At 36.6% G+C, this 22951-nt stretch overlaps 1 protein-coding gene across 2 annotated transcripts in view; it reads left to right on the top strand.

Moving 5' to 3' along the window:
- Window positions 1-22951, top strand: part of l(2)37Cb (DEAH-box helicase 16 lethal (2) 37Cb) — a 52893-nt gene that overhangs the window by 1391 nt on the left and 28551 nt on the right. Inside the window, exons 1-8 of one of the 2 annotated variants that reach the window (XM_083113554.1) lie at window positions 5828-5953; window positions 6241-6293; window positions 6963-7165; window positions 11963-12143; window positions 13408-13534; window positions 16250-16471; window positions 19367-19486; window positions 20047-20226. In XM_083113554.1, the coding sequence (XP_082969680.1) occupies window positions 6247-6293; window positions 6963-7165; window positions 11963-12143; window positions 13408-13534; window positions 16250-16471; window positions 19367-19486; window positions 20047-20226 (1080 nt within the window). In that variant the 5' untranslated portion in view covers window positions 5828-5953; window positions 6241-6246. Of the gene's footprint in view, window positions 1-5827; window positions 5954-6240; window positions 6294-6962; window positions 7166-11962; window positions 12144-13407; window positions 13535-16249; window positions 16472-19366; window positions 19487-20046; window positions 20227-22951 lie in introns of those variants that run through there. The other variant, XM_083113553.1, reaches the window with a different exon arrangement.

Here is a 22951-nt window from a genome sequence, read left to right as displayed (position 1 = left end):
GGCCTAACCTAACCTCATGTGAATGATTCGTGGGGCTACCTGTGGATGGTTTTTGGGGCTAACGTCAATGGTTTGTGGGGCTACCCGTGGATGGTTTTTGGGGCTAACGAACAATGTTTCATGAAAATGTACAATTTCCAGACGTGACCCCCGGTTTTTTTACTACAGATTCGTGATTTGGAGGCCAAAATTAGTTAGTATACCGAAAATTAACAAAATTGGAGACTTTCTCTATATTGTCAATTCTTATCAAAACAATATTGGGGATTATTGTTTCCATTATTAGGAAGAGTTTGTAATAGTAATATACATTGCAATGGACTTACGTTCTTAACAATATTGTGTATTATTACTTACATGCAATGTATTTTTACGTTTAGTTTTAAGTACCTAGTTATGTAAGATCGACCTGTTCAGTATCATTGTACATTTTTGGGTAAATATGCGATATAGCCCGAACAGATTTCTTCCAATTTACAGGAGAAACTACTTACTGAAATCAGTTTCTGTAGCATTGTCGAAGTTCTTCGAGGTATTTTCTTTCGCGGATACTGGAAACTTCACCATAGAATGCTGCAGAACAAGAAATAATCACTTTTTATGTAAGGAACTTGCATTTTCTGTAAAACGACAACATTTTGCCGTTGTTTCCTTATGTACTGCAGGTGGCGCCAGCGTCGAAAGTCACACGGTCTCGCCACTGTTTCCAAACGTGCCTTTTTTTTACGATAATTTCTTTTTCTTTTTGTTTTAACTATGCTTACCTAACCCAACCTAACCTAACCTTGCTGGAAATGGTTTTTGGGGCTATCCATCAATGGTTTGTAATGACATAATGAACACGAAAGTAGGTATTTTTCGGTTAAGAAGGTTGAAACACTGCAAACCCACTCCAAATCGACAAAACACAAGCACGGCGACACGCGATGATCCATGATGAGTGCACGCCATATTGTCTCTTACCCATGCGGAACAAGGAAGACAAATAATGACTCTTAATATGAAAAGTTGACACTATTTTATGGAAAAAGGCATAACTTTACCTCAAAGAATCTTCCGCAATGCAGAATAGGTAAGTATCAATGCTAAAATGAATGAAATAAACGAGTGAGAGGTGTTCGGGCTTTATCACATAATTACCCATTTTTGTACCACATATGATCAAACAAACCGAAATAAATAAATCATATCAAATCAATCTCAACGTTCACATGAAACCTATGTATGCGTGTATGCCGTACTCATGAATTTGGCTTAATTAGCTCATGGTGTATAATTAGGTTAAGCCAGTTATCTTTCGCTGCCTAATATTTCTGTAATTTGTTTCCTTTTCTGTATGCAAATGACAGAAAAAATCGCTCCTAGTTCCATTTGTTCATTGCGATTTCATCATGCTAGTATGCATTATTTTCATCGTTCGATTCCGATTTACCTCTGTTACGACGTAGTTCAGAGTCGTAGTGATTACTTGCTGCATGTTTCCTGAAGAATGACTTTTCTTTTCGTATACTCCTATGTAATTATTTTGTTTGCGAGCAGCCATTAGTTTAGTTTCATCTTGCATTCGGACTGCTGCTGCTATCTATTTCATGTGTGAGGTGTACAAATGCTTTTGTTGTTAGGTTAGGCAAGTCAGGTTTAGAGTAGGGATGGCCAAACGGATCTGAGAGTTTCGTATCTCAATCCCATTATAATATTATACCATGCCTTAAAAGGTATTATGATCTTCTATTACAAATAAATTTTTCATTAGTTAGTCCTACAAGATTTTTTTTCAAGTGTTGTTCCTAAAATACTTTGCTACACATTGGCTAACACACTCATGCACAAAAATAATCTTACTTTTTTAACATAAAATGTCAGAGGTGATTTTGTAAATGCCATTGAAACTAATATGTATTCATTCGAATGTATTGGAAATGGAAACACACGTAAATGTGAGAAATTCCATTCCAGGATGAAACCTTTAACACATTTAACAAAATAGAAATGTTATACAAAAATTATACAATTGTTCTACAGTTACAATTTTAAAAATTAAAATAAAACATTATAATATATGCAGTGTTACATAATTACAAAGTGTAAGACTAACAAGGGAGGTTATCTAAGTGTCCCCCTCCATTTTCCATGAAACTTAGCAGGTGTATAGAGGGGCCCAAAGGAAGAATGTGTTTTTTTGTTTCGGCTAAAAAACTGTTTTAGGGGGCAACCCCCCTCAACTGTCAAGATGAGGATAAATTGAAGTGGGGATCTGACCCCTGTGTTCCCCTCCGATTTCCATGAAACTTGGCAGGTGTATAGAGGAGCCCAAAGGAAGAAATACAGGTTTTTTGTTTCGGCTAAAAAACTGTTTTAGGGTGCAACCCCCCCCCCCCCCCCTCAAATGTCAAAATGAGGACAAATTGAAATGGGCATTTTTTTACCCCTGTGTCCCCTTCCGATTTTCATGAAACTTGGCAGGTGTATAGAGGAACCCAAAGGAAGAAATATGTGTTTTTTGTTACGGCTAAAAAATTGTTTTAGGGGGCAAAACCTGCCTCAAATGTCAAGATGAGGACAAATTGACGTGGGGATCTGACCCCCGTGTCCCCCTCAGATTTCCATGAAATTTGGCAGATAATTTGTGTGTGTGTGTGCACTATATATATATTAGCAGGTAACAGTATGTTATAAACACATTCTTACTTTCCAAAGAAGCGCTCATGTGGGATGGCCAAACGGATCCGGAACAAAAAATTCCAGATTTTTCCTAAAAATTTTTTTATCTGGATCCTAAGGTTCCGGAACCAACTGGATCGGATCCGGATCTGGCCATCCCTAGTTTAGAGCCCGTAGCATTAAGGTAATGTCCATATATGCTTCCAACACATGTTACCCTGCCCCCGTGTCACGGCATGAGTGTTTTTTCTTGAAATATTTTATTATGTTAATTAGGTAATTACGTATATAAAAATGTGTATGTGTGATTACTGTAACTCAATTTATTATACACTTTTTTTAGGTTCATATATTCCCTGTATAGAAACCATGTAGCACTCTGTTCTTTCTTTGTGTTTCGAACGTTCATGAAAAGGCGGGCGTTTTTAGCTGTTAAAGATTAAAAGTTTTGAAAGAAGGGCCGTTGGCAACAAACTCCAACCAAACGTATATAAACTCTGAGGTGAGTGGGGGGGGAGGAGGTCGGCTGTTGGAACGGAGAGGCTCTTTTGCTTCAGTCATCTCGAATCGGAGGACAGATCTCCCGCATCGGAGATTGGATTGCCGGGCAGGCTAGTGCCTAGATGTCCAATTTATAGGTGAAAGGGTGGTTTATTCTGGATGTTATTTGGAAGGAATTACGGTGCACCGGGCAGCCTAGTGCCTTGTCACCGTGGAGTGTTGTAAACTCTACATGTCGGGCAACCTCATGTCTGTTAAGACGTTTCTTGTGGTATTGTGAGTCTACCTTGTGACAAGCGTACTCCCGATGAAAATTCATAAAATGTAAAGCATCCAGGTACAAACATTAGAGATTTCCAACATCAAAATTAGAGTTTTGGCCCAAAAATTAGAGAAACAAATGTTCGGATACGACTTGTATATATTTAAATTTTTACGTTAATTAAATCGTAGAAAATATCCAAAATTTCTGTTTTTAATTTCACAGTTGCTGGACAAGGTAATTTATCCCTTATAACTAGGGCTTGGAAGTTGAAGACCTAAAAATATTTTAAGAAAAGGACCGGAAAATGGAAAAAAAGACGTATAAATGTGATACAAATTAATTAATAACTTCAGTTTTAATTACATATTTAATTAATAAAAATTCTGGTGGTATGGAACACACAGTGCGAAAAAAACTATATGAATGAAATGCATCTTCTTTCAGACATCATATATTTTTTAGATTAACATAATTTGAAAAATCATATTTGAAGAATCATATTTGGCCTAACCACACTAGGGTTACAGAAATAGGACTTCGGAAACCTTACCTCAGTTGGCATTGCTGTATATCACAATAGTCATCTCCAGCGCGAACTTCCAGACGAGTTACTGTTAAAGGACCTTGTACCGTACCTGCTTCAGTCATCCAAAAAATGTATACTCTTGTTTCAGGGATGGTTCAAATATATTTATTTTATTTATTTATTTTTTATTTCTTAACTACAGAAAGGATGTTTAAGAGGTGATAAAATAATTATGATTCGAATTGAGAATGCGCATAAAAACGTAGTCGAAAGAAGGTGAAGTTGCAAAAAAAAGCCGTTAAGACCTAAAAAAAAGGGCTAAAAAAGGACCAATAAGGCAAAAGATGCCCACCTTTTTCTGGACTACAATGACCCAAAATGAACATATATTATGTTGGGCCTCGTCTTCGGACACTAGGAAAAAAAAGGAATTTTTCCTCAACTTCCAAGCCCTACTTATAACAATAAGGTTTCACAAAATGTTATCCATTGTCTCTTGGTATTTTGTAGTCAAGTATATAATCATGTTGACTTGCTGCAACCCACGTGCATTGTCATACAAAGACAGATACTCCTAGACAACCCAGAGCCGTGTATGGAGTGCACCGAACCTTCAGTGCGGAGGTAAAGTGTGGGAGGCCCAGGCAAGTAACACACACGATCACATAATATCTAGTATCAATCATGAAACCCCTTTTGACATTTGCATGAAGGTCTTCCGGAACAGCATGTCTGAGATGACAGTAAACCAAGAACATCTGTTCTCTGCAAAGCATGGATGCTCTTGTAAGGTACTTTTCAATGCATAATTTCTCCGGTAAATAATAGTCAGTGAAGCTTTTAAGTGTGCTAATAGTTTTTCCAAGCTTCGAACTTTCTTCCATAATCGTTGTCATTATTTAAAAGCACCACCTAATACTCTTGTAAAACTTTCAAAAAATGATTAAACATTACTGTCTTATCTTTTTTCCATACAAACATTAAAAAAAAAACCTTGACATCAGAAACTCTTTAGTATGTGGTATAAAGTTGTATAGAATTTGGCTGATTCATCTATACCGCGTTTGTTAGAACCTGTCCCGTTTCCTGCGCTAGCGATCGCTCGACAGTATTTGTGCCAATGAGAAACTAGAAAAGAGTCTTCTGCTGGGCTGCGAGGAGAATGGAAGCCAGAAGAGAGGCACTTATGTAGACGCTGTTGCCACTTGCGTATTTTAATTTGCTGCCTGGCTTTGGCTTTCCCCAGCACAGAGTTCACGCGGTCTGCAGCAGCAACGCCACGTGGTTTATGCTAGAAAAGCCAGCTTGTAACAAACCCGGTATAGGAAATGCATCTGTATCATGAAAACATCAGAATTATACAAACAGAACCTGGGCTGCCTGTGCAGATACATAAACTACTTTTCACAGCATAATAACGCACAAATTAATACTTTGTGCATCTTTAAAACTCACAAATTAGTTTCTCCGAACTTCAAATTTACTTTCACAATCATTTTAATTTTTCTAAATGTATTCCTCGCAATGTATCATAATCTTGTTCACAACAAAGTAAGAACACAAAGCCACACATCTCCACATCACAGTGCTGCGACTCATTCTACAAGTCATCAATCTGCAGTTGCAGTAAATCTCTTATCCAAGACTTCTCTGGAAGTCACAACAGCACCTGATACCCTCAAGAGCATTATATAACTTAAACTATATACATAATGTAACCCTTTTTTTTTGCAAGTCATGTCTTATGTAACCAGTAACATTTTATAAACAACATCATGACACAATAAATAGTACCACATGACAACGAAAATCAACAGGAGGGCAAATAGAACCAATGAAGATCTACAGTAGAACAAAATAATATGTCATTTGGTCTATCTATATGCCCATGTGGTTGGTTTCCAATTTTACCTTTGCCAGTTTACAAATAATGCGTAAAGAAGAACCATCCTTGACATTATTTTTGTTTATTGCTCTTCATAAATTTATGTGTCTTAAATGTAAGATCTCAAATATGTCATTTGTTAGTGCCTTTTTGTAAGTCTTATATAGCCTAGTGATAATTACTGGAACATCTGTTGTTATGTTATTGCAGCAATCCATATTTAAAAATTTGACAAACCTTCAACTGATATTTGTTAATAAATTATTTGTAATGAGCAAATTTCCTTGAACACTTCAGTTCAATATAACAGCTCTGCTAGTAAGTTTAATAACTTGAATTTATTATGTCCAATTTATTTGTGCAATTTTTTATTTATTATAATGTGCATTTGTCTATTTTCAGTTAACAATGGGGAAACATAAAGATAAGTCCAGTTCTTCTTCAAAACATAAAAGGTAAGTTTTTTTTTATTATTCTGCATTTGTGTACAGCATTAAAATCCAATGATGTAGTGCTCATTTTCTATCTATTCATGATGTGGACACATATTTATATCTTTATGGTTTTGCCTTTATCCTCTTAATAATGAAGTCTAATGTAGACTGGTTCCATAGATGCAACAGTCCATTCATGTTGTAGTACGAATGGTCATTTTATACTGTACATATAATGTCATCCAGTAACATATCAAATGATAGAGGTGAAAATACTAGAGGAGTTATTGCTATCGTAAAATTACTTGTAAATTAATGTAAGATTGTTACATTTACATGCAAAAAAGAAAAACTATTAACATGTTTGTTTAGAGCAACTGACATAGTTATAATGATATGTAGTTAGATCTATTTCTATGTACATTTTGTTGATCCATTGTAGAAAATGATTTCATGGTGTGTTCTACACATGGCATATTTTCACACGTATTATAGATTCTACTGTTGTTTTTATTGGAAATATTAATTACACTTTGTATTAGGTATAAATTTGAGTATTATTATTGCTTATGTACGGTACAATGTATTTCTGTTAGCTTTTCAAATTTCATCACATTTAGCGTAAAGATGTAGAAAAGGAACATAAAATAGCCAAATTATATAATCTCTTTAATTTTAAAATTTACATAGGGATACATCAGATGGCGACTCAGAAGAAGAGACAGTGCGAAAAAAAGAGAGGAGGAGGAGGAGTGTTGACTCTCCTTCTTCCAGTAGAGATTCAAATGAGATTGAGAAGGAAAGACTTCGTGATTTGAAGGAGAGGGACGAATTTGCCGATCGTCTGAAGGTGAAGGACCAAGGGAAGCAGAAAAATGTTACTAACCGATCAGGTAAGAATAATTAAGCCTGGGTTGATGCAGATGTATGTGTATCGGTTAATATTTAATTAAGTGGGACCATCTAATGTTTTTCTGGTGTGACTGTCGTAAGAGGTAACTTTTGCTTAAGGCACCCAAATGGCCACCTCTCTTTCACTCTGGACTGCATTGTGCAGACTAACGAGGCTCTGGTGTCTAGACCCACCGCTAGTATAATCCTCTGTGGACTCTTGTTGGGGTGCTGTCCATATGTGTTTGTGATTGTATCTTGGTCTGTTTTATCTTCATCTTTGCAATTTGCCAAAAGTAGCAGAAATGGAAGTAAAATAAATCATTTATTCATATGTTTGTGATTGTCCTTCATCCATCTCATTATAACACCATTAACCTTTAGTCCCCCGCCGTTGCACCTGTGAAACGAAAAAAGTATGTCCCTTGTAGCCGCTGTTGCACATATGCAACTAACAGCGTTAGATACAATTATCGAGGGTTTGCCACACTTATATTTGTATATTGAAGTTGAAACACTGGCAGTTCGGTCGGGAACAGGTTTCTGCAATCGTGTTTACGAAAATTCCAAATCTTCCCCCCCCCCTCCTTTCTCGGAATATGTCACGTGTTTGGGCTTTGGGCTCACGTGTTCGCTGTTCAGTTGACAGACACAATAAATGCTTGGTATTTACGATGCTGTTTTCCTCCAAGCTTCCAACGCTGTGATTTAGTACTGATAAGGCACACATTCTTCTTTGTGTTTAGACCTGGTCATCCAGCTGAAGTAGTGGCAGGAGGGGGGGGGGTGCAAGGAGAGAGGGGATATGATGAGCTTTTGGCGGTGTCAGCTTTCTGTCGCCTCTATGTTAGAAATGCAATGAAGCTTGACGATAGCCAGAGGCGCCAGAAGCATGAGTCTATCCAGAAGTAGAGACAAAACAAACAATTGCAAAGGCTTCCTTCCCTCCTCTGTTAGGAAAAACAGTTCGTATCATATAACAGCTCATCGATTTCCCTAACGCACAATCGTTTCCTTCCGGACATATTTCCACAAAGAGCCGAGTCAACAGGGAAGAAATAGATTGACAGTAGCTACACAAGATGCAAGTGCAAACGAAAAAAAGCAAAAGTTCGGGTTTTCTCCCCAAAGTAGCTGGAGAAGAGGGGACAAACTCCACATTTTTATGATTTTTTCATTGAAATTCAGGGGATGCAGCCCCTGCCCGTAAGCCCCCAGCCCCTGCCCGTAACCCCCCCGCGGTTGGGGCATCCAAATTTTACTTGGTTGCATTCACTGATGTTCTAGCTGCAAAACAAAAGTTATCCGAAGTAGATTGGTTCCATAGTGTCAGTTATATAACAATTTTATGAATAATATGCAAATTGGCTAAAATTCGCTAGAGTTTTACGTTTCGCCTTATTATTCAAATTGTATTGTACCCACGAACATGAATCAAGTTTCATTCTGTTGCAGAAGGTCCATTCTTTGAAAAAAAAAAAAAAAAAAGCAAAAGTTCCGGTTTTCTCCCCAAAGTAGCTGGAGAAGAGGGGGCAAACTCCACATTTTTATGTTTTTTCCATTGAAATTCGGGGGATGCAGCCCCGCCCGTAACCCCCCTGCGGTTGGGGCATCCAAATTTTACTTTGTTGCATGCACTGATGTTCTACCTGCAAAAAAAAAAGTTATCCGAAGTAGATTGGTCCCATAGTGTCCGAGTTATAACAATTTTATGAATAATATGCAAATTCGCTGTTTTGAGGAAAAAAAACAGAGTTTTACGTTTTGCCTTATTATTCAAATTGTATTGCACCCACGAACATGAATCAAGTTTCATTCTGTTGCGGAAGGTCCATTCTTTGAAAAAAAAGCAAAAGTTCCTGTTTCTCCCCAAAGTAGCTGGAGAAGAGGGGGCAAACTCCATATTTTTATGTTTCTTTCATTGAAATTTGGGGGATGCAGCCCCCGCCCGTAAACCCCCCCACGGTTGGGGCATCCAAATTTTACATGGTTGCATGCACCGATGTATTACCTGCAAAACAAAAGTTATCCGAAGTAGATTGGTCCCATAGTGCCAGAGTTATTACGATTTTTCTCCATTATGTATACGAATTCAAATTTCGCGCTCAAAGCCTCGGCGACACTGGGCTTACTTTCGTCAGACCGCGCGGCATACTAAGGGTTAAGGCTTTTTTCCATGATATGAAAAACTAAATATGCTGACCAAGGCAGTAATTTATTTTATTATAAAAACATAAACTAAACGTAATGTTTCAACCTTCTAGCAAGGTCTTCTTCAGACTCTGCACCAAGTACAAATGTAACAAGGTACAAAAACAGGACGATATTTATACACAAACATTACTCCCCTCCAGACTATTAGAAAGTTGTTCTGGATCATTCTAGCAGGTGGCTTTCCCTTGTCAACAGTACTTTCACCTAAATGGCTAAACATATTAACTTCCATCTAGAATGTGGTTGGACTCATTATCTCACGCTCTTTTTCCTTCAATCTTCTTCCTTCTTTTCTCCTCTCTTTCTCTCTTGTCCTTTCCACTCTTACTAACACCTTCTTCCATTCTTTGTTTAACTTCAGTCCTCCTATCCAGTTCAGTGTGCCTTCTTCACCTTTCTTCTCTATTTCCTTGGACTCCTTCCATTTTCTCACTAGTATTCTCTTCTCCCTTCCTATCTGCTTAGCCTCATCCCACTCTATGCCATGTCCCGTTTCACTCGTGTGTTTAAATATCGCATTTCTCTCTCTCTCTTAAGTCGTACATCATCCCTATGTTGTTTCAACCTGTCTTTCAGCCTCTTTTTCGTTTCTCCTATGTACACACACTGACATTCTTTACATTTCACTTCGTAGATAATCCCTTCCTCTTCTCTGTTTTCCTTTTTCTTGTTTGCATTCTTCGCTATTCTTAAGATGCTTCTCCCTCCCTTCCTGTAAGTTTTAATGCCCGCTTTCCTACGCACTTTGCATATATTTTCTGTGGTCTTCCCCATACTCCTTATTCCAAACCACCTCTCTTTTTCTTTCTCTTCCTCTTTTCTTTCTCTTCCTCTTTTTCTTTCCCTTCCAATTCCCCCCTGCCACTTTTCTTCCTTCTTCTGTTTATGTCCAGTCTATCCTGCTTCTCATAGCCATTCTTTTCCAGCTGTTTTCATAGGCTATTTATTTTGCCTTCTTTTTCACATTCTTTCGTGCATATTTTCTTGATTCTGTCCTCCATATTCTTTATAAAATTTCTTTTTGTCACCTCACTTACATCACTTCTTTTGTGGCAGAATACCCCTGCTGCACACTTCTTCTGATGCCAAGCGGTTTCAATTTCTTGTCCTCTCTTTCTAGCTACCTAGATATAATGATGAAAATGAAAACAATATATGTACAAATATTCATGATAGTGACTAAATATAGGGGGGTATAAGTTGACTGGTTTATCGAAAGTCCAGATTAACTGAAATAACCTAAAAGAACAGTGGAAAGTGCATTAAAACTCCGTGTATAGCAATGAAATACATTTATTATGGTGTATTTAAAGGGTATTCCTGTGTCAATGTGGCTTCTTCAAAAAATTCTGCGGGAAACAGAATTCCATCAGTAGTTGGCTGCCTTTTCTTTGGGAAGTTCTTCCATGGACATTGCATGCACGTATTCTTAGCCGTTACGGAGCAATATGACGAATTCGATTGTTGACTTCTAGTCACATTTAAAACCTTGCATTCTGCTTTTTTTTTTTTTTTGGCCTGTCCGGAGTAACGAAGTTTTACTGTATTTGCAAAAAGGTAAAAGGTTGTACTATTACATATAAAACATGCCAAAGTGAGTCCATTTTTTTTATATGATGTTGGCACATTTTGTGAGCCAAGCTTAAATATTATTTTGTTACTTACAGAATCTTAATGTTCCTAGAAAGAACATCAGAAGAGAACTTTTTTTCTCACTGTTTTTTATTTTATACCACCATCAGTACCATTACGGATTATGTGTATTGATTCAGTGCTAGTCCTGATACATTGTGCAGATATTTACATGTGAGAAATTTGCAGCTGCAGATAAACTACGGACGTTGATAATTTATTGTGACAGATCAAACTTAAAATGACAAAAGTTTTGTTTGAATGTTCAGTGACACTCGCTTAATCTCAAATAACTCAGTCTACAGGTTTTTAGTGTTTGATTTTTCTCTTTCTTTTTTTTTTGCAAAGATTAAAAAACATCGAAAAGTGTATTAATGAAAATCTCTCTCACTAAAGTTGTGTACATAGAAGACAAATTTATACTTGTATAAAAGAGATTCTGGGGCAACCCTGGGGGATAAAGGTGGCTGGGCACGATGCTGATCACATCATCCCAACTAATGAAGAGATCAAGAATATGTGGAGGCACCCCATATGCTTTCATGGCATATGCACAGCGGTATCTTTACCTTTTTTTAAAACCTATAAATGAGATTCAAATAAATTAATAACATGCCTGAATGAACAAACTAATTTTAACTCTGCTTTAATACTTTTCAGCAAATTTTGATATCATTGGTACAGTCACATACACTTCTGGGTTCTAACAACTCCATTGAAAGTCGATAGGACCAACTAATACAACCCAAGAGTGCCCATGACTGTACATAATGGTTTAACCTTACATGTGCTTGGCTTTTGGTAATCAAGATTTATGAACAGTAGGGTGGAATTTTTGTAGGTGGAGTAAGTTTTACAGATTTTGTCAGAAATATAGGATTTGAAAAATTGTCAGCAATTTTGTTGTCTCATTGTCAACCAATTAATCTAATTGATCTATATTGTCTTTATAGACAAGAAGTCATTTGAGGAAGCTACAATGAGGTTGAAGTTGGAAGCTGAAGGCAGGGACAAAGTTGTCCCAAAACTAAGAGTGGAGTCGAGAAGAAAATACCTGGAGAAGCGAAAGGAAGACAAAGTCCAAGAGCTAGAAGCAGATATAATTGACGATGAATATCTGTTTGAAGAGGAAGTGTAAGTAAAGCTTTGGTAACATGCATGTATGGTTAATCCATAGTCTTAATATTTGTTACGTAGCGTGCACACACAAAATCATAGCAGCTTAGCATTTGTTTATGAGGGTAACAAAATATTTTTTTAAAAAAATGAATTCTCAAAATTGTATTTTGAAAAATAGAATTGTGAAGTACTTGATAATGGTATAGATACTTATTGGGATTGTAGACCTTGAAATATATAAAAAAAATGTCTGCATAAATTGGAATTCTACGCAGATTTTATAACATGTAACTAGTAAAGTTCTGGAGTGGGTGTTTTGCAGAGTTTGAATATCATGGAAATTAAGCAAAATGTATAATTTTCATTATTTTTGCAAGAACATTGCGGTGTTTAAATAATACACCTCATATGAAATTATGGATATTTTAAAGCAATGGTATATAATTGATTGCTTACATTGTAAAATTAACACTATTCTGAAGAATTTTGTACTATTACAATTTTCAAGTAGGAACATTGGTATTGGTCGGAATCTGTATCAGGATTGATATCGGCTCAGGTCTACATATGTACACAATAGTCTAATTTCTATTAAGTATTAGGTAAAGAACTGCAGAAAGTGCCAAGTGTAGGACATTAAGATCTGAGTCGAAGGGGAACTGTTGGTGGTGAAAATTTGCAATCATATGGATTAATGAGTTGATCAATGTCGATTGTTTCTCCTTTGTTTGTTATTATATCAAGATACACTACAGCCCTGTTTAACCGAATTTCAGGTTAACCGATTCGCTAAAAAGTCGTTACTCATGCGCAACCGTGTTTTACACGGGAGTACTGACGAAGCACTTTTGTCTTTGTTTTAGTCTAACAGTTATCAAAGAGTAAGTTCATTGTTACGATGCGTTGGCTGAAGTCACCCACTCTCCCATCCCCATTTATTTTTTGCGCGCATACTGTGCTGCACGCTCAAGGACAAGAGACACCTGCCAGTTGAGATTTGTAATTCAGTTCAGTGCGCCTGAAATCTTACTGGTAGTGAGCGTTATACTGTACGTAGTTTTGTGGCATGGCGTTGTGTTCAGTGAGTGAATCTTTTTTGGTGATCAGCAGTGATTATATCAAAAAACCTTTATTCCGGTTTAAACGAATTTTCGTTCAACCGAAGCACCATTGGTTCCATCAAATTCGGTTAAACGGGGCTGTAGTGTAATGATAATTGAATATTCATCACGTGCATTTTTGGTCATTGAAGGAGAGTTAAATAACACCTTCATTTCAGCCTGACTGAGAGGGAGAGGAAGGAGAGAGCCCACAAGAGAAAACTCCTGCAGTTAGCCAAAGAGCACGAGAAGGCAAGGGAACTGGAGAAAGTGCAGCGCTACCATATGCCAGAAGATGCTAGGAAGGTAATTATATTTTTCCCATGGATTTGTAATATTCATTACTGATCATAGAACATTTCTTAACAAAAGTTCTTTCCCCTCCTAAGAGAAACAATTTTTATTCAAGTTTTGTTACCTGTTTGCTTTCTTGGTAGATACAGTAGTAATGTATTAATATAAACATGTTCATGATGCTTGTAGCACCACTTGCATGCCAGAGGTTTTCACGAGAGGGTACCTATGTCAGTTATGTTTTTCCTTTTCTTTTAAGGAATGCTGAAGGGGTGTTTACCATAAATATCTGAAATTTGTCAAACTTTATCCCTTACAAGATAAAATTAACCAAAAACCATCTTTTTTTATTTAAAAAAGAACATTTGTTCAAGGGCTAATCTGATAGTAGTGCTGATGGATTGGCATAAGCTGATACCGATGGTATCAGCATTGGAATATATCGGTTGGAATTTTTTTCATTGATACTGACTGATACTTCTCCTGAGTTTTGTTATTTTGTAGAGTCCACAGAAAACACCACATGATGCTATTGCAGAACCTAAATATCCTGTAAATTATTCGAAATTCAGAGTTTTTATTTATTTTGCACTAATTTGTGAAAATTGAATTTGTGCTTAAGTGAGAACTATTTTAATATAGTAAGGTAATTCTTGAATATTTTAAATTGATGCATATACAGAGCATTCCCTGACATTCGCTACGAGAGTCGGCGGCAAGCGGCCCAGCGTCAGCGCTTGTCTTTCCCGGCGAACGGGGTCCGCAACAGTCGGTAGAGTCGGCTAGTAAAATTACAGTTTTCATATTGTGTACTAACTTTGACTGCGGAAGGTGTTGAAAATGATGTCCCTCTGCTGCAACACAATCCCTGCATCTCCGAAGGAAATTAGCATTTACACGTGCAAGTTCCTCTACTGTAAATCTCCCAATTTCTTGTACAATACTCTCTTTTAACTCACGGTTGGTGTGCGGATTGTCTTTGTATACTTTATTTTTTAGATTTCCCCATAAATAAAAATCGCAGGCTGACAAATCGGGGGACCTAGGGGGTTTTTGAAACACCCGTTTCTTGTGAGAGGCGGCGGATAGATTTCCGAGGAGACTGTTCTAACCTTTGTCCTATCTCATCGAGTTTTTCCTCAGTAAGTACACGTGGGTTTTTCTTTCCAGTTTTTCTTTCCCCTTTTATTCAGAACTGACCCTGTTACTCTAAACTTTTTTACGAGGTTTAATATAGTGGTCCTATGTGGAACGGGAACACCAGAAATTTTCGTTGCAAAACGTCGTCACACTTCTCCACAATTCCTCTTTCCGAAGTAACACTCGATAAGATAAATCCTTTGTTGTAATGTAAACTTTTGTGGTGCCATATTAAGCTACAATCTTCAACACACGGACACAACACAATGCAACTTCCGAGGGAGGATTATAGTGGTGTCAGTCTGCAACGTCAACAAAAAGAAAAAGAGAGTGAAGGCAGGGAGAGCGAAAAACTCAGGCTGTACCGTGCGACTGTTGCGGACCCCGTTCACTGGGAAAGACAAGCGCTGACGCCGGCCCGCTTGCTGCCGAGTCTCGTAGCAAATGTCAGGGAATGCTCTGTAGTTGCAGTGGGATACTTACATATTAGTATTAATCAATATATTGACCAGCATGAAACTCTTCGAGTGTTCAAGCATCGGTATCAGTAGGAGCATCAGCATTGATGTGGATAAAAATCATGATTTTTATTTAAATCAGATTTTTTTAAAGATAAATCCATTTTTTAATAACTGCTTAAAATTGCTTGTGTGGTTTCTGGCACCATACATATAGATATATGTTTTTTATAGAAAGGTTTTTCTTATTAAACGGCCCTGTAAAATATTTGAACAGTCTCATTAAAGCAAATAAAAAGAACATGTAAATATACATTTTTCCGTTTCTGATACTGTATATATGAACCTACTGTGGATAGGTTCGTTGAGTGTGTTAATGAAACTATAATAATTTCAGTAACTTTTCTTCCACTTAAAATAAAACATTCTGGATGTACACTATAATTGTAACTGAAAATATTTTTATAGACTTTGTAGCTAAATCTTGGCAATTTTTTAAATGATAGTTTGCAAAATATCAACTGCAATGTTTATTTACAGTTTGATGGTGACACAATTTACAGTTTAACATATTAGTATTTTGTACATTTTTCTACACAAAATATTTGCTATTTTTGCCCATAAAAATTACTTATATAATTTTATATCAAGGTAAATTTAAGTATATTTACAGTTTACATATTATTACATTTTACTTTTGTATGAGCTTCACCCCATCACTACATATATTTTGTTTACTTTCTTTTCCTTTCTTAGAGCCTAATAAACACCATTAAATGATCACGAGATTAATGTACTTTCACCAAAGGTAATTATGATATCTACAAAATCCTTATGTACATCATTCTATAAATTATTTATTTAAAGTGATTTAAATCAGTAAGGTTTTTTTTTTCCAAAAAAAAAAAATCATTTGGTTTAAATCAATCCACCTTCCGTTGGTGTCAGTTCAAAGTGATGTTGGCTCAGTCCTAACTTTTGATGAATATTATTGTCAGTAAGGTAACACATTTTTCACAGTTGTGCATTTGTGAGACCTTTTATTTTTTATCATAGGTTATCTCTAGTTGTATAACTGTTCTTTCAGGATTTCTATTTAAATGTTTAATTTCCCTTCCTCTGTCCACAGCAAAAAGTAGAAGAGAAATATGTTGAAATTGACGAGCGAGAGAAAGTGCCATACTATGAGCAGAAGAAGTGGGAAGAGGACCAGATGTCTTCTGCCCAATTTAGGTTTGGGGCGAGGGATGCCAAGCAGAAGGTGAAACAGGAGAGAGAATACGAGTATGTGCTAGATGACCAGATAGAGTTCATCCAGGCACTCAAAATGCCTGGCTCCAAATCTGAACAGGTAAGGAAGGTCTGTAACTGAAATGGGGTGTCTTTGAAGATAATGAATACTTGTTGTATTTATTGCAAATTTGTAGACTCCCTGATCCCAGTAACTGCAGTCTTGCAGGCCAAACAAGGTTCTGGAACCTGCACTCATGACAAGTATAATCCTCTGTGGGGTCATGTTGTCCTGTGTTTATCCTCGTGTGTGCTGAGTGTTCCTTTACAGCCTCCGCTTTTAACTAGGGTGTGAAGATTTTATCCTCAGACTCAGTATAATTTTAGTTCTTGTTAAGGGATCTATGACTGTATTAGTTATAAAAATTGAGTGAGCAAGTTTTTGACACATATTTTATTTTTTCTTAAGGCTCTGTTATTGTGTGATGGGCAAAAGTAGCCTATGTGCTGATGTGCCCATAATATAAAAATTAACAACAATCTTCAGGGTAGAGTATTGTTATGTAGTCATATGTAGGCAGCTCTCGAACACAACATGTGTTGAGTAATGTGGTCAATATGTGTGGTAATGCTTGTTGATGGTTTTTCAGATTTTGCATGAATTTCGATTTTGTCCTTGCACAAATGAATAGGTTGTTTCTGGACAGGTGCAGGCTCTAGATGTCTGCAATATTGGGCTATTTTAGTTCTATAACCATTGATGCAAGGCTATCAGACGTTCCGATTTAGTCGGGACAGTCCATTCCTTTTTATCCATGTCCTGACCTTTTTGCCTCTGCTCGGTCACAAATGTTTCAAATAATTAGAATAGAAAGGAATTTTCTATACTCTTTACATTATGGAAGAAAGGTTCCTCAATGACTGCAATACAAAACCAACCATATAACTGGCATATAGCTCTCCATTCCCACCGCAAGGTCTGTGATCCCTTTTCGTCACCACTGAGCAGAAGGATAAAAAACTTTGTTTTCTTTCTCCGACATCAGGGCTTTTCTGCAACTGATGTCCATTCTGCCACTCAATGGCTTAGGGTTAATTAATGTTATGTAAATAGGAAAATCCACTTCACAGCAGAATCGTTGCTAGATTTTTGGGACAAAAGAGTGCCTGAAGTACTTTTAACATATGTTGTTATTTGTCCAACACACTCAAGAAATTAAGTATATTATTATTTATGAAATTATGTCAATCGGAATTCGTTTTACTGCAACTTTTCTTCTTTTCTTCTTGTAATTGTCTTGAACATAAATACACAGTGGTGTGACCGTACAACAGACAACTTTCACAGTGTGCAGAAGATATCAAGGCCAAAAAATTCGATGCTATGAGCCGTTGATAATGGCATTCTTTATCTCACATGTGTGCATCTCCATTTAATAGCTTCTTGGTTGCTACTGGCATTTATTTTTACTGTTGAATAAGATTCTAAAAGCAAAAATACACCATAGAAACAATATTACGCCAGCAAGCACAATGCCAAGGTGAAGTCACTTAGCCGTTCCCTTCAGATAATTTATTTACAGGGTTCGCACTGACTCCAACGTCCTGGACAACTGGAGGAGTCAGGAGAACAAGCTAGGACTGAGGTCATTGGAAATAAATGATTTTTTAAAAAAGCTTTCAAAACCTGGAAAAGTAATGATAATATGAATCACAGGATATATTATTTAGTTGAATTAGTTCCCTCAATTTTCATTAGTTTTCACAGAATCTAAAGGTGCCAAATAGCAATGGAATGGCCATAATGAACTGCCACAGAGAAATAAGTTGTGTTGCAATCAGAGGTTAGATTGGTAACTCAGCACTAAATCATTGACATGAAGTGCTAAGGACCCAAGTTCAATCCCTAGTTGAGCCACAATTTGGACATAACTGTGTTGCTTGTGTGAAACCAATTATTTTTATTCTTCTACTCTAGGGTTTATGATAAAGTATTAAATGCAGTTTTAAACTTTGCCACCATCTTTAACAAAATGGTTAGTTTTGCATATCATGAAACCAGACGCCCCAGGTTTCTTTGTACTGCTTGGATATGTCACTGTTTTTTTCTTTTAACTATCTTGTTAATATCAACTAAAGGTTAAAAGATTAAAAATCAGTAACTTACGTGTGTGAGCATGAGATTTGTCGAACTACGTTTCGAAGGTTATACTACCTCCTTCTTCAGGTTGAAATGATGTTTTCAGACACCTGACATGGTGCCTCGTCGAGAAAGTGTTGGTTGAGGATTTACGTCAAAAGGTATAGGAAAAGACACTTTCTAAAAAGAGGATGTAAGAAACACATACTAAAACCGCACAATACTTTATAAAAACAAAAGAACGTTCAAAGCTGATGAAGGCGAACTGCCGATCGGTGCTCGGGGTAGGCGAATGCACGGTGTCAGCTCATACCTGGAGAAGGAAAACTCCTCCCTTCGGTCTTTCCCCAACTGGGGCTCGTGAGTCACCAATCCAGGGTGAATTCAACTTCCACCTCGGTGGCTTTCCTAACCTCAGGTGTAACATGGAAGCCCATCTCGTCTCTATTCCCAGCGGCTTTATCCCATATTTTAAATTATTTTTTATATTGACCTAAATCCTCAACCAACACTTTCTCGACGAGGCACCATGTCAGGTGTCTGAAAACATCGCTTCAACCTGAAGAACCAGGTAGTATAACCTTCGAAACGTAGTTCAACAAATCTCATGCTCACACACGTAAGTTACTGATTTTTAATCTTTTAACCTTTAGTTGATATTCGATTGTGAGCAATTAGCACATTACCAGTATATCTATCTTGTCAATTCATCAGTCATCCTCATTGCTGCCATTAACTTAGGGAGGTGGGAAAACAAATGAAAATAATCAAAATTCAAATACAAATGCATTTTTTATTCATGCTATCATGATAAAAATTGAAGTTATGTACATATAAATGTTGTTTCAATAGTACTTACTTGTCTTATAATTTTAGGATGGAAAACCAGAGGTGAGCGAGGGAAAGAAAAAGAGACTGGATCTTGAGGAAACAAAGAAGAGTCTGCCAATCTTTCCCTTCCGAGATGACCTCATTCAGTCTATTCGTGATTACCAGGTAAGCCATCATTCTTGCAACAGCAATTATTTGTAAGTACTTGGCTATGATAATTGTAAGGGAGAATTCGCACCAAAGCAACAGGCGACACTGAGAATTCACACCGAAGCTGCAAGCAGTCCAAAGCAAAACATTCACCGTGCATGCGCAAACAAGAACACGAGGCGACACGATGCACGGTATTGAGAAAACTGGCTAGTCAGAGCAGCATGCAAGCTACAAGCGACACATGCAGCTTGTCGTGTCATTTCTGTTTGAAAGGTTCAGTTGATTACTGAGGGTTCGCTTCCAAACAGCGTGGGTTGCTTCAGTGTGAAATCTTCCTTATTGATTCTTCAGAAATATTTTTGACTGACTTAGCATTAATTACTTTGTAAAATATCCCCATAATGACTGCTATTAACTCTCATATATTTGTAAAAATTGTATAAAAGTGAAGAAAGTTGTACCGTGTGTTTCTTGTATATTTGTTCTTTCAAACCATTTCTCAGGTATTTACTTAGGGTTAACCAGGAACTAAAACATGATATGTGTATGTAAGTTATGGCCTTTTCTTTCAGATTCTCATTATTGAGGGTGAGACAGGCTCTGGAAAAACCACCCAGATCCCCCAGTATCTACATGAAGCAGGTTTCACGGAAGGGGGAAAGAAGATCGGTTGTACCCAACCGAGGAGGGTTGCTGCTATGAGTGTAGCTGCAAGAGTGGCTCATGAGATGGGGGTCAAACTGGGGAATGAGGTAAGCATTTTGTTCTTTACTTCTTTTAATAGAATTTGTCAGGGCTTGCTTCTTGTGGTTCTGTGGTTCCTACACAAAATTGTGTTTTATTTATAGAAGTGAGATTTACAGACTAAGGCCCACTTTAAACGAAAACGTTTTCCGTAGCATTTTTCATAGCATTTATGCCATGACTAAAATGCTATCGTGTAAAGTGAAAAAACTTTAATGGTATTTCAGATGCCATGGCATATTTCATGACATTTCTCAATGATAAGATCTGTCCTATTTCTGTAGCATTTGTCATAGCATAACCAATCACAAGCGACCTCTAGGTTACGAGTGCAGATGCAATGGTGGCTGTGTGAGATGTAAACAATGTATCACTTCACATTTTTAAAAGATGTTAACTATTCAACCTAGAGGAACAATGTTTCCCATAAAAAAAGTTTTAGGTACAAAGCAATGGCGCTGTGTGAATACATACTTTATAATGTACACATATGGAAGCATATTTTAGTTGTTTCAATTCTGAACAGCTTGTACTCACCATAATTCATAATTCGACGTGCCTTTCATGCTGTATATATTATACATTGTAATTGCAAAAGCTAACTGAAATGTTCCATGAAATGCTTCCGTGTAAAGTAATATCTGTTGTAAGATTTTTGAAAGCATGTACATAGCATTTATGCTAGCAAAAATGTTAAAGGAAAATATTTCTGTCTAAAGCGAGCCTAATATCGAAATAAAGCCGAATAACTACAAATTCTGCATAAAGAGAGAGTTTCCTGCAGTAGAACTGTTCCCTGCAAGTCCTCCCTCCCAATTCTGGCACCATCCTGCTCTAGTGCACCTACCAGATTGAACCTAACAGGGTTTCATACAGTTTATCTTTCTTTCCATAAAGAAATAGTTACATGACTGATCCATTAGTTGATGCTGGTAACAGTGACATTTACATTTTGGTAACACATGTCACAAACAGGTTTCCATTTCATATGCAGTTAGTTTGCTTCTCAATTTACTGAAACCATAAACAAACTGCATGATGCATAAACACTGTTTGAATGTCTGCAAATGGTGTCCATGTGTTGTCAAAGAATCAACAAACCAGGGTGGATGAAAATCATGATTTTCATTTCAATAATTATTTTTGATGATTTTTTTATTTAAATCAACTTTTTGATTTTTTTAAAAACACGCTTAAAATTACTTGTGTGTTTTTTTGGCACCGTGCATATAGATGTTTTTTATACAAAGGTTTTCTCTAGTAAACGACCCTGTAAACTATTTGAACAGTTTGATTAAAGGAAATAAAAAATATATGTAAATATACATTTTTCTGTTTCTGATACTGAATATATGAACCTACTATGGAAATGTTTGTTGAGTGTGTTAATAAAACTGTAATAATTTCAGTAACTTTTCTTCCAGTGAAAATAAATTAGGGATGTGCTGAAGCCGATTACAGATGTATGAAAATCGGCAGAAATTGACATATCGGCATAGGCAAAAATCCGATATTTAAACCGGTACAGATTATACTAGAGTTTTTACCTTCTAATAAGTTTTATATTTTAATTTTGTAAGATTTGTTGAAAATTAGGTCATGATTCTTCATCATTTGTAGATTTTTTGTAATAAAATTATTGCAAACTCTCATTCAAGGATCAACCTACCTCAAAATCAGAAATAAAACAGTACATTGCTGAACCAACTAGTCCACGTGACCAGAATCTGCTGTTGTATTGGAAATTCAAAATTAGTATCCAAACCTCAAGGAAGTGGTTAGAAAATAATTGAGCATACCTGCTGCCTTAGTATTCAGTGTTGCTGAACAGATTTGTGATAAGAGAAGTAGGTTAATTGCAGAAGTGCTTCAAAAATTCGTGCTTCTGAAGTTGAGCTGCCAGCATTAAATTTACAACATTAAGAACAGGAATTCATTTTGCATTTCAAAGAACTGCTTGTGCACTAATGTTAATTCTCTTGAGAATCTATGTTCTTAAAGGTTCACATAACCATTTTTTTTAGATGGAAATGTACATTTGCATCTCTTGAGAATATATATGTATACAGTAGCGTATGCAGGATTTCATCAAGGGGGGGGGGGGGTTATATCTAAAACTTTTTCCAAATTCACATTACCATTGTTTTATTGTACTTTAATTATTTAATAATATTCATAATTAATTAATAATACTAATAATTAATTAATTAGTTTAATTACTACTAGTAATACTACTAATGCAGCTGCTGTTACTACTAATATCACTACTATTATTAAGTAGTAGAGATCTACATAAATATATTTATGAAAGCAATAGGACAAAATTATCATCTAGTCATTTGATTGTTAACAAATTCTTGGAGGGTTTTTGTTTCTTTGTTACGAAATAATTGTCTAGTCAATGGTTATTTATTTATGATAGTCCATAAAAACAATCAAATATATTAAATTAATTGAAATAATCAAAATATGAAACTCAGCCAAGGAGCCGCAGCATGGAGCCGCGCTTGTCTAGTCTGACAACCTCGCGGGAGACCCCCGGAATTAGTTGGAATTTATCCAGCCTTGTCCCCACACCCAGCATCATATCAATGGGTACCTGAGAGCAACCCTGGGGGGATAAATGCTGCCGGAGCATGGTGCTGATCACATCACCCGCAAAATGGCCGAGATTGAGAATGTGTGGAGCGCCACCACACCACTACACGTGCTTTCATGACACGGTGCTATGCA

The sequence above is a fragment of the Lepisma saccharinum genome, chromosome 27 (assembly GCF_977018435.1).
Source record: "Lepisma saccharinum chromosome 27, izLepSacc3.1, whole genome shotgun sequence".
Classification (NCBI taxonomy): domain Eukaryota; kingdom Metazoa; phylum Arthropoda; class Insecta; order Zygentoma; family Lepismatidae; genus Lepisma; species Lepisma saccharinum.
The sequence above is the reverse complement of the archived record's forward strand: the minus strand, read 5'-3'. Positions and strand labels throughout refer to the sequence as shown.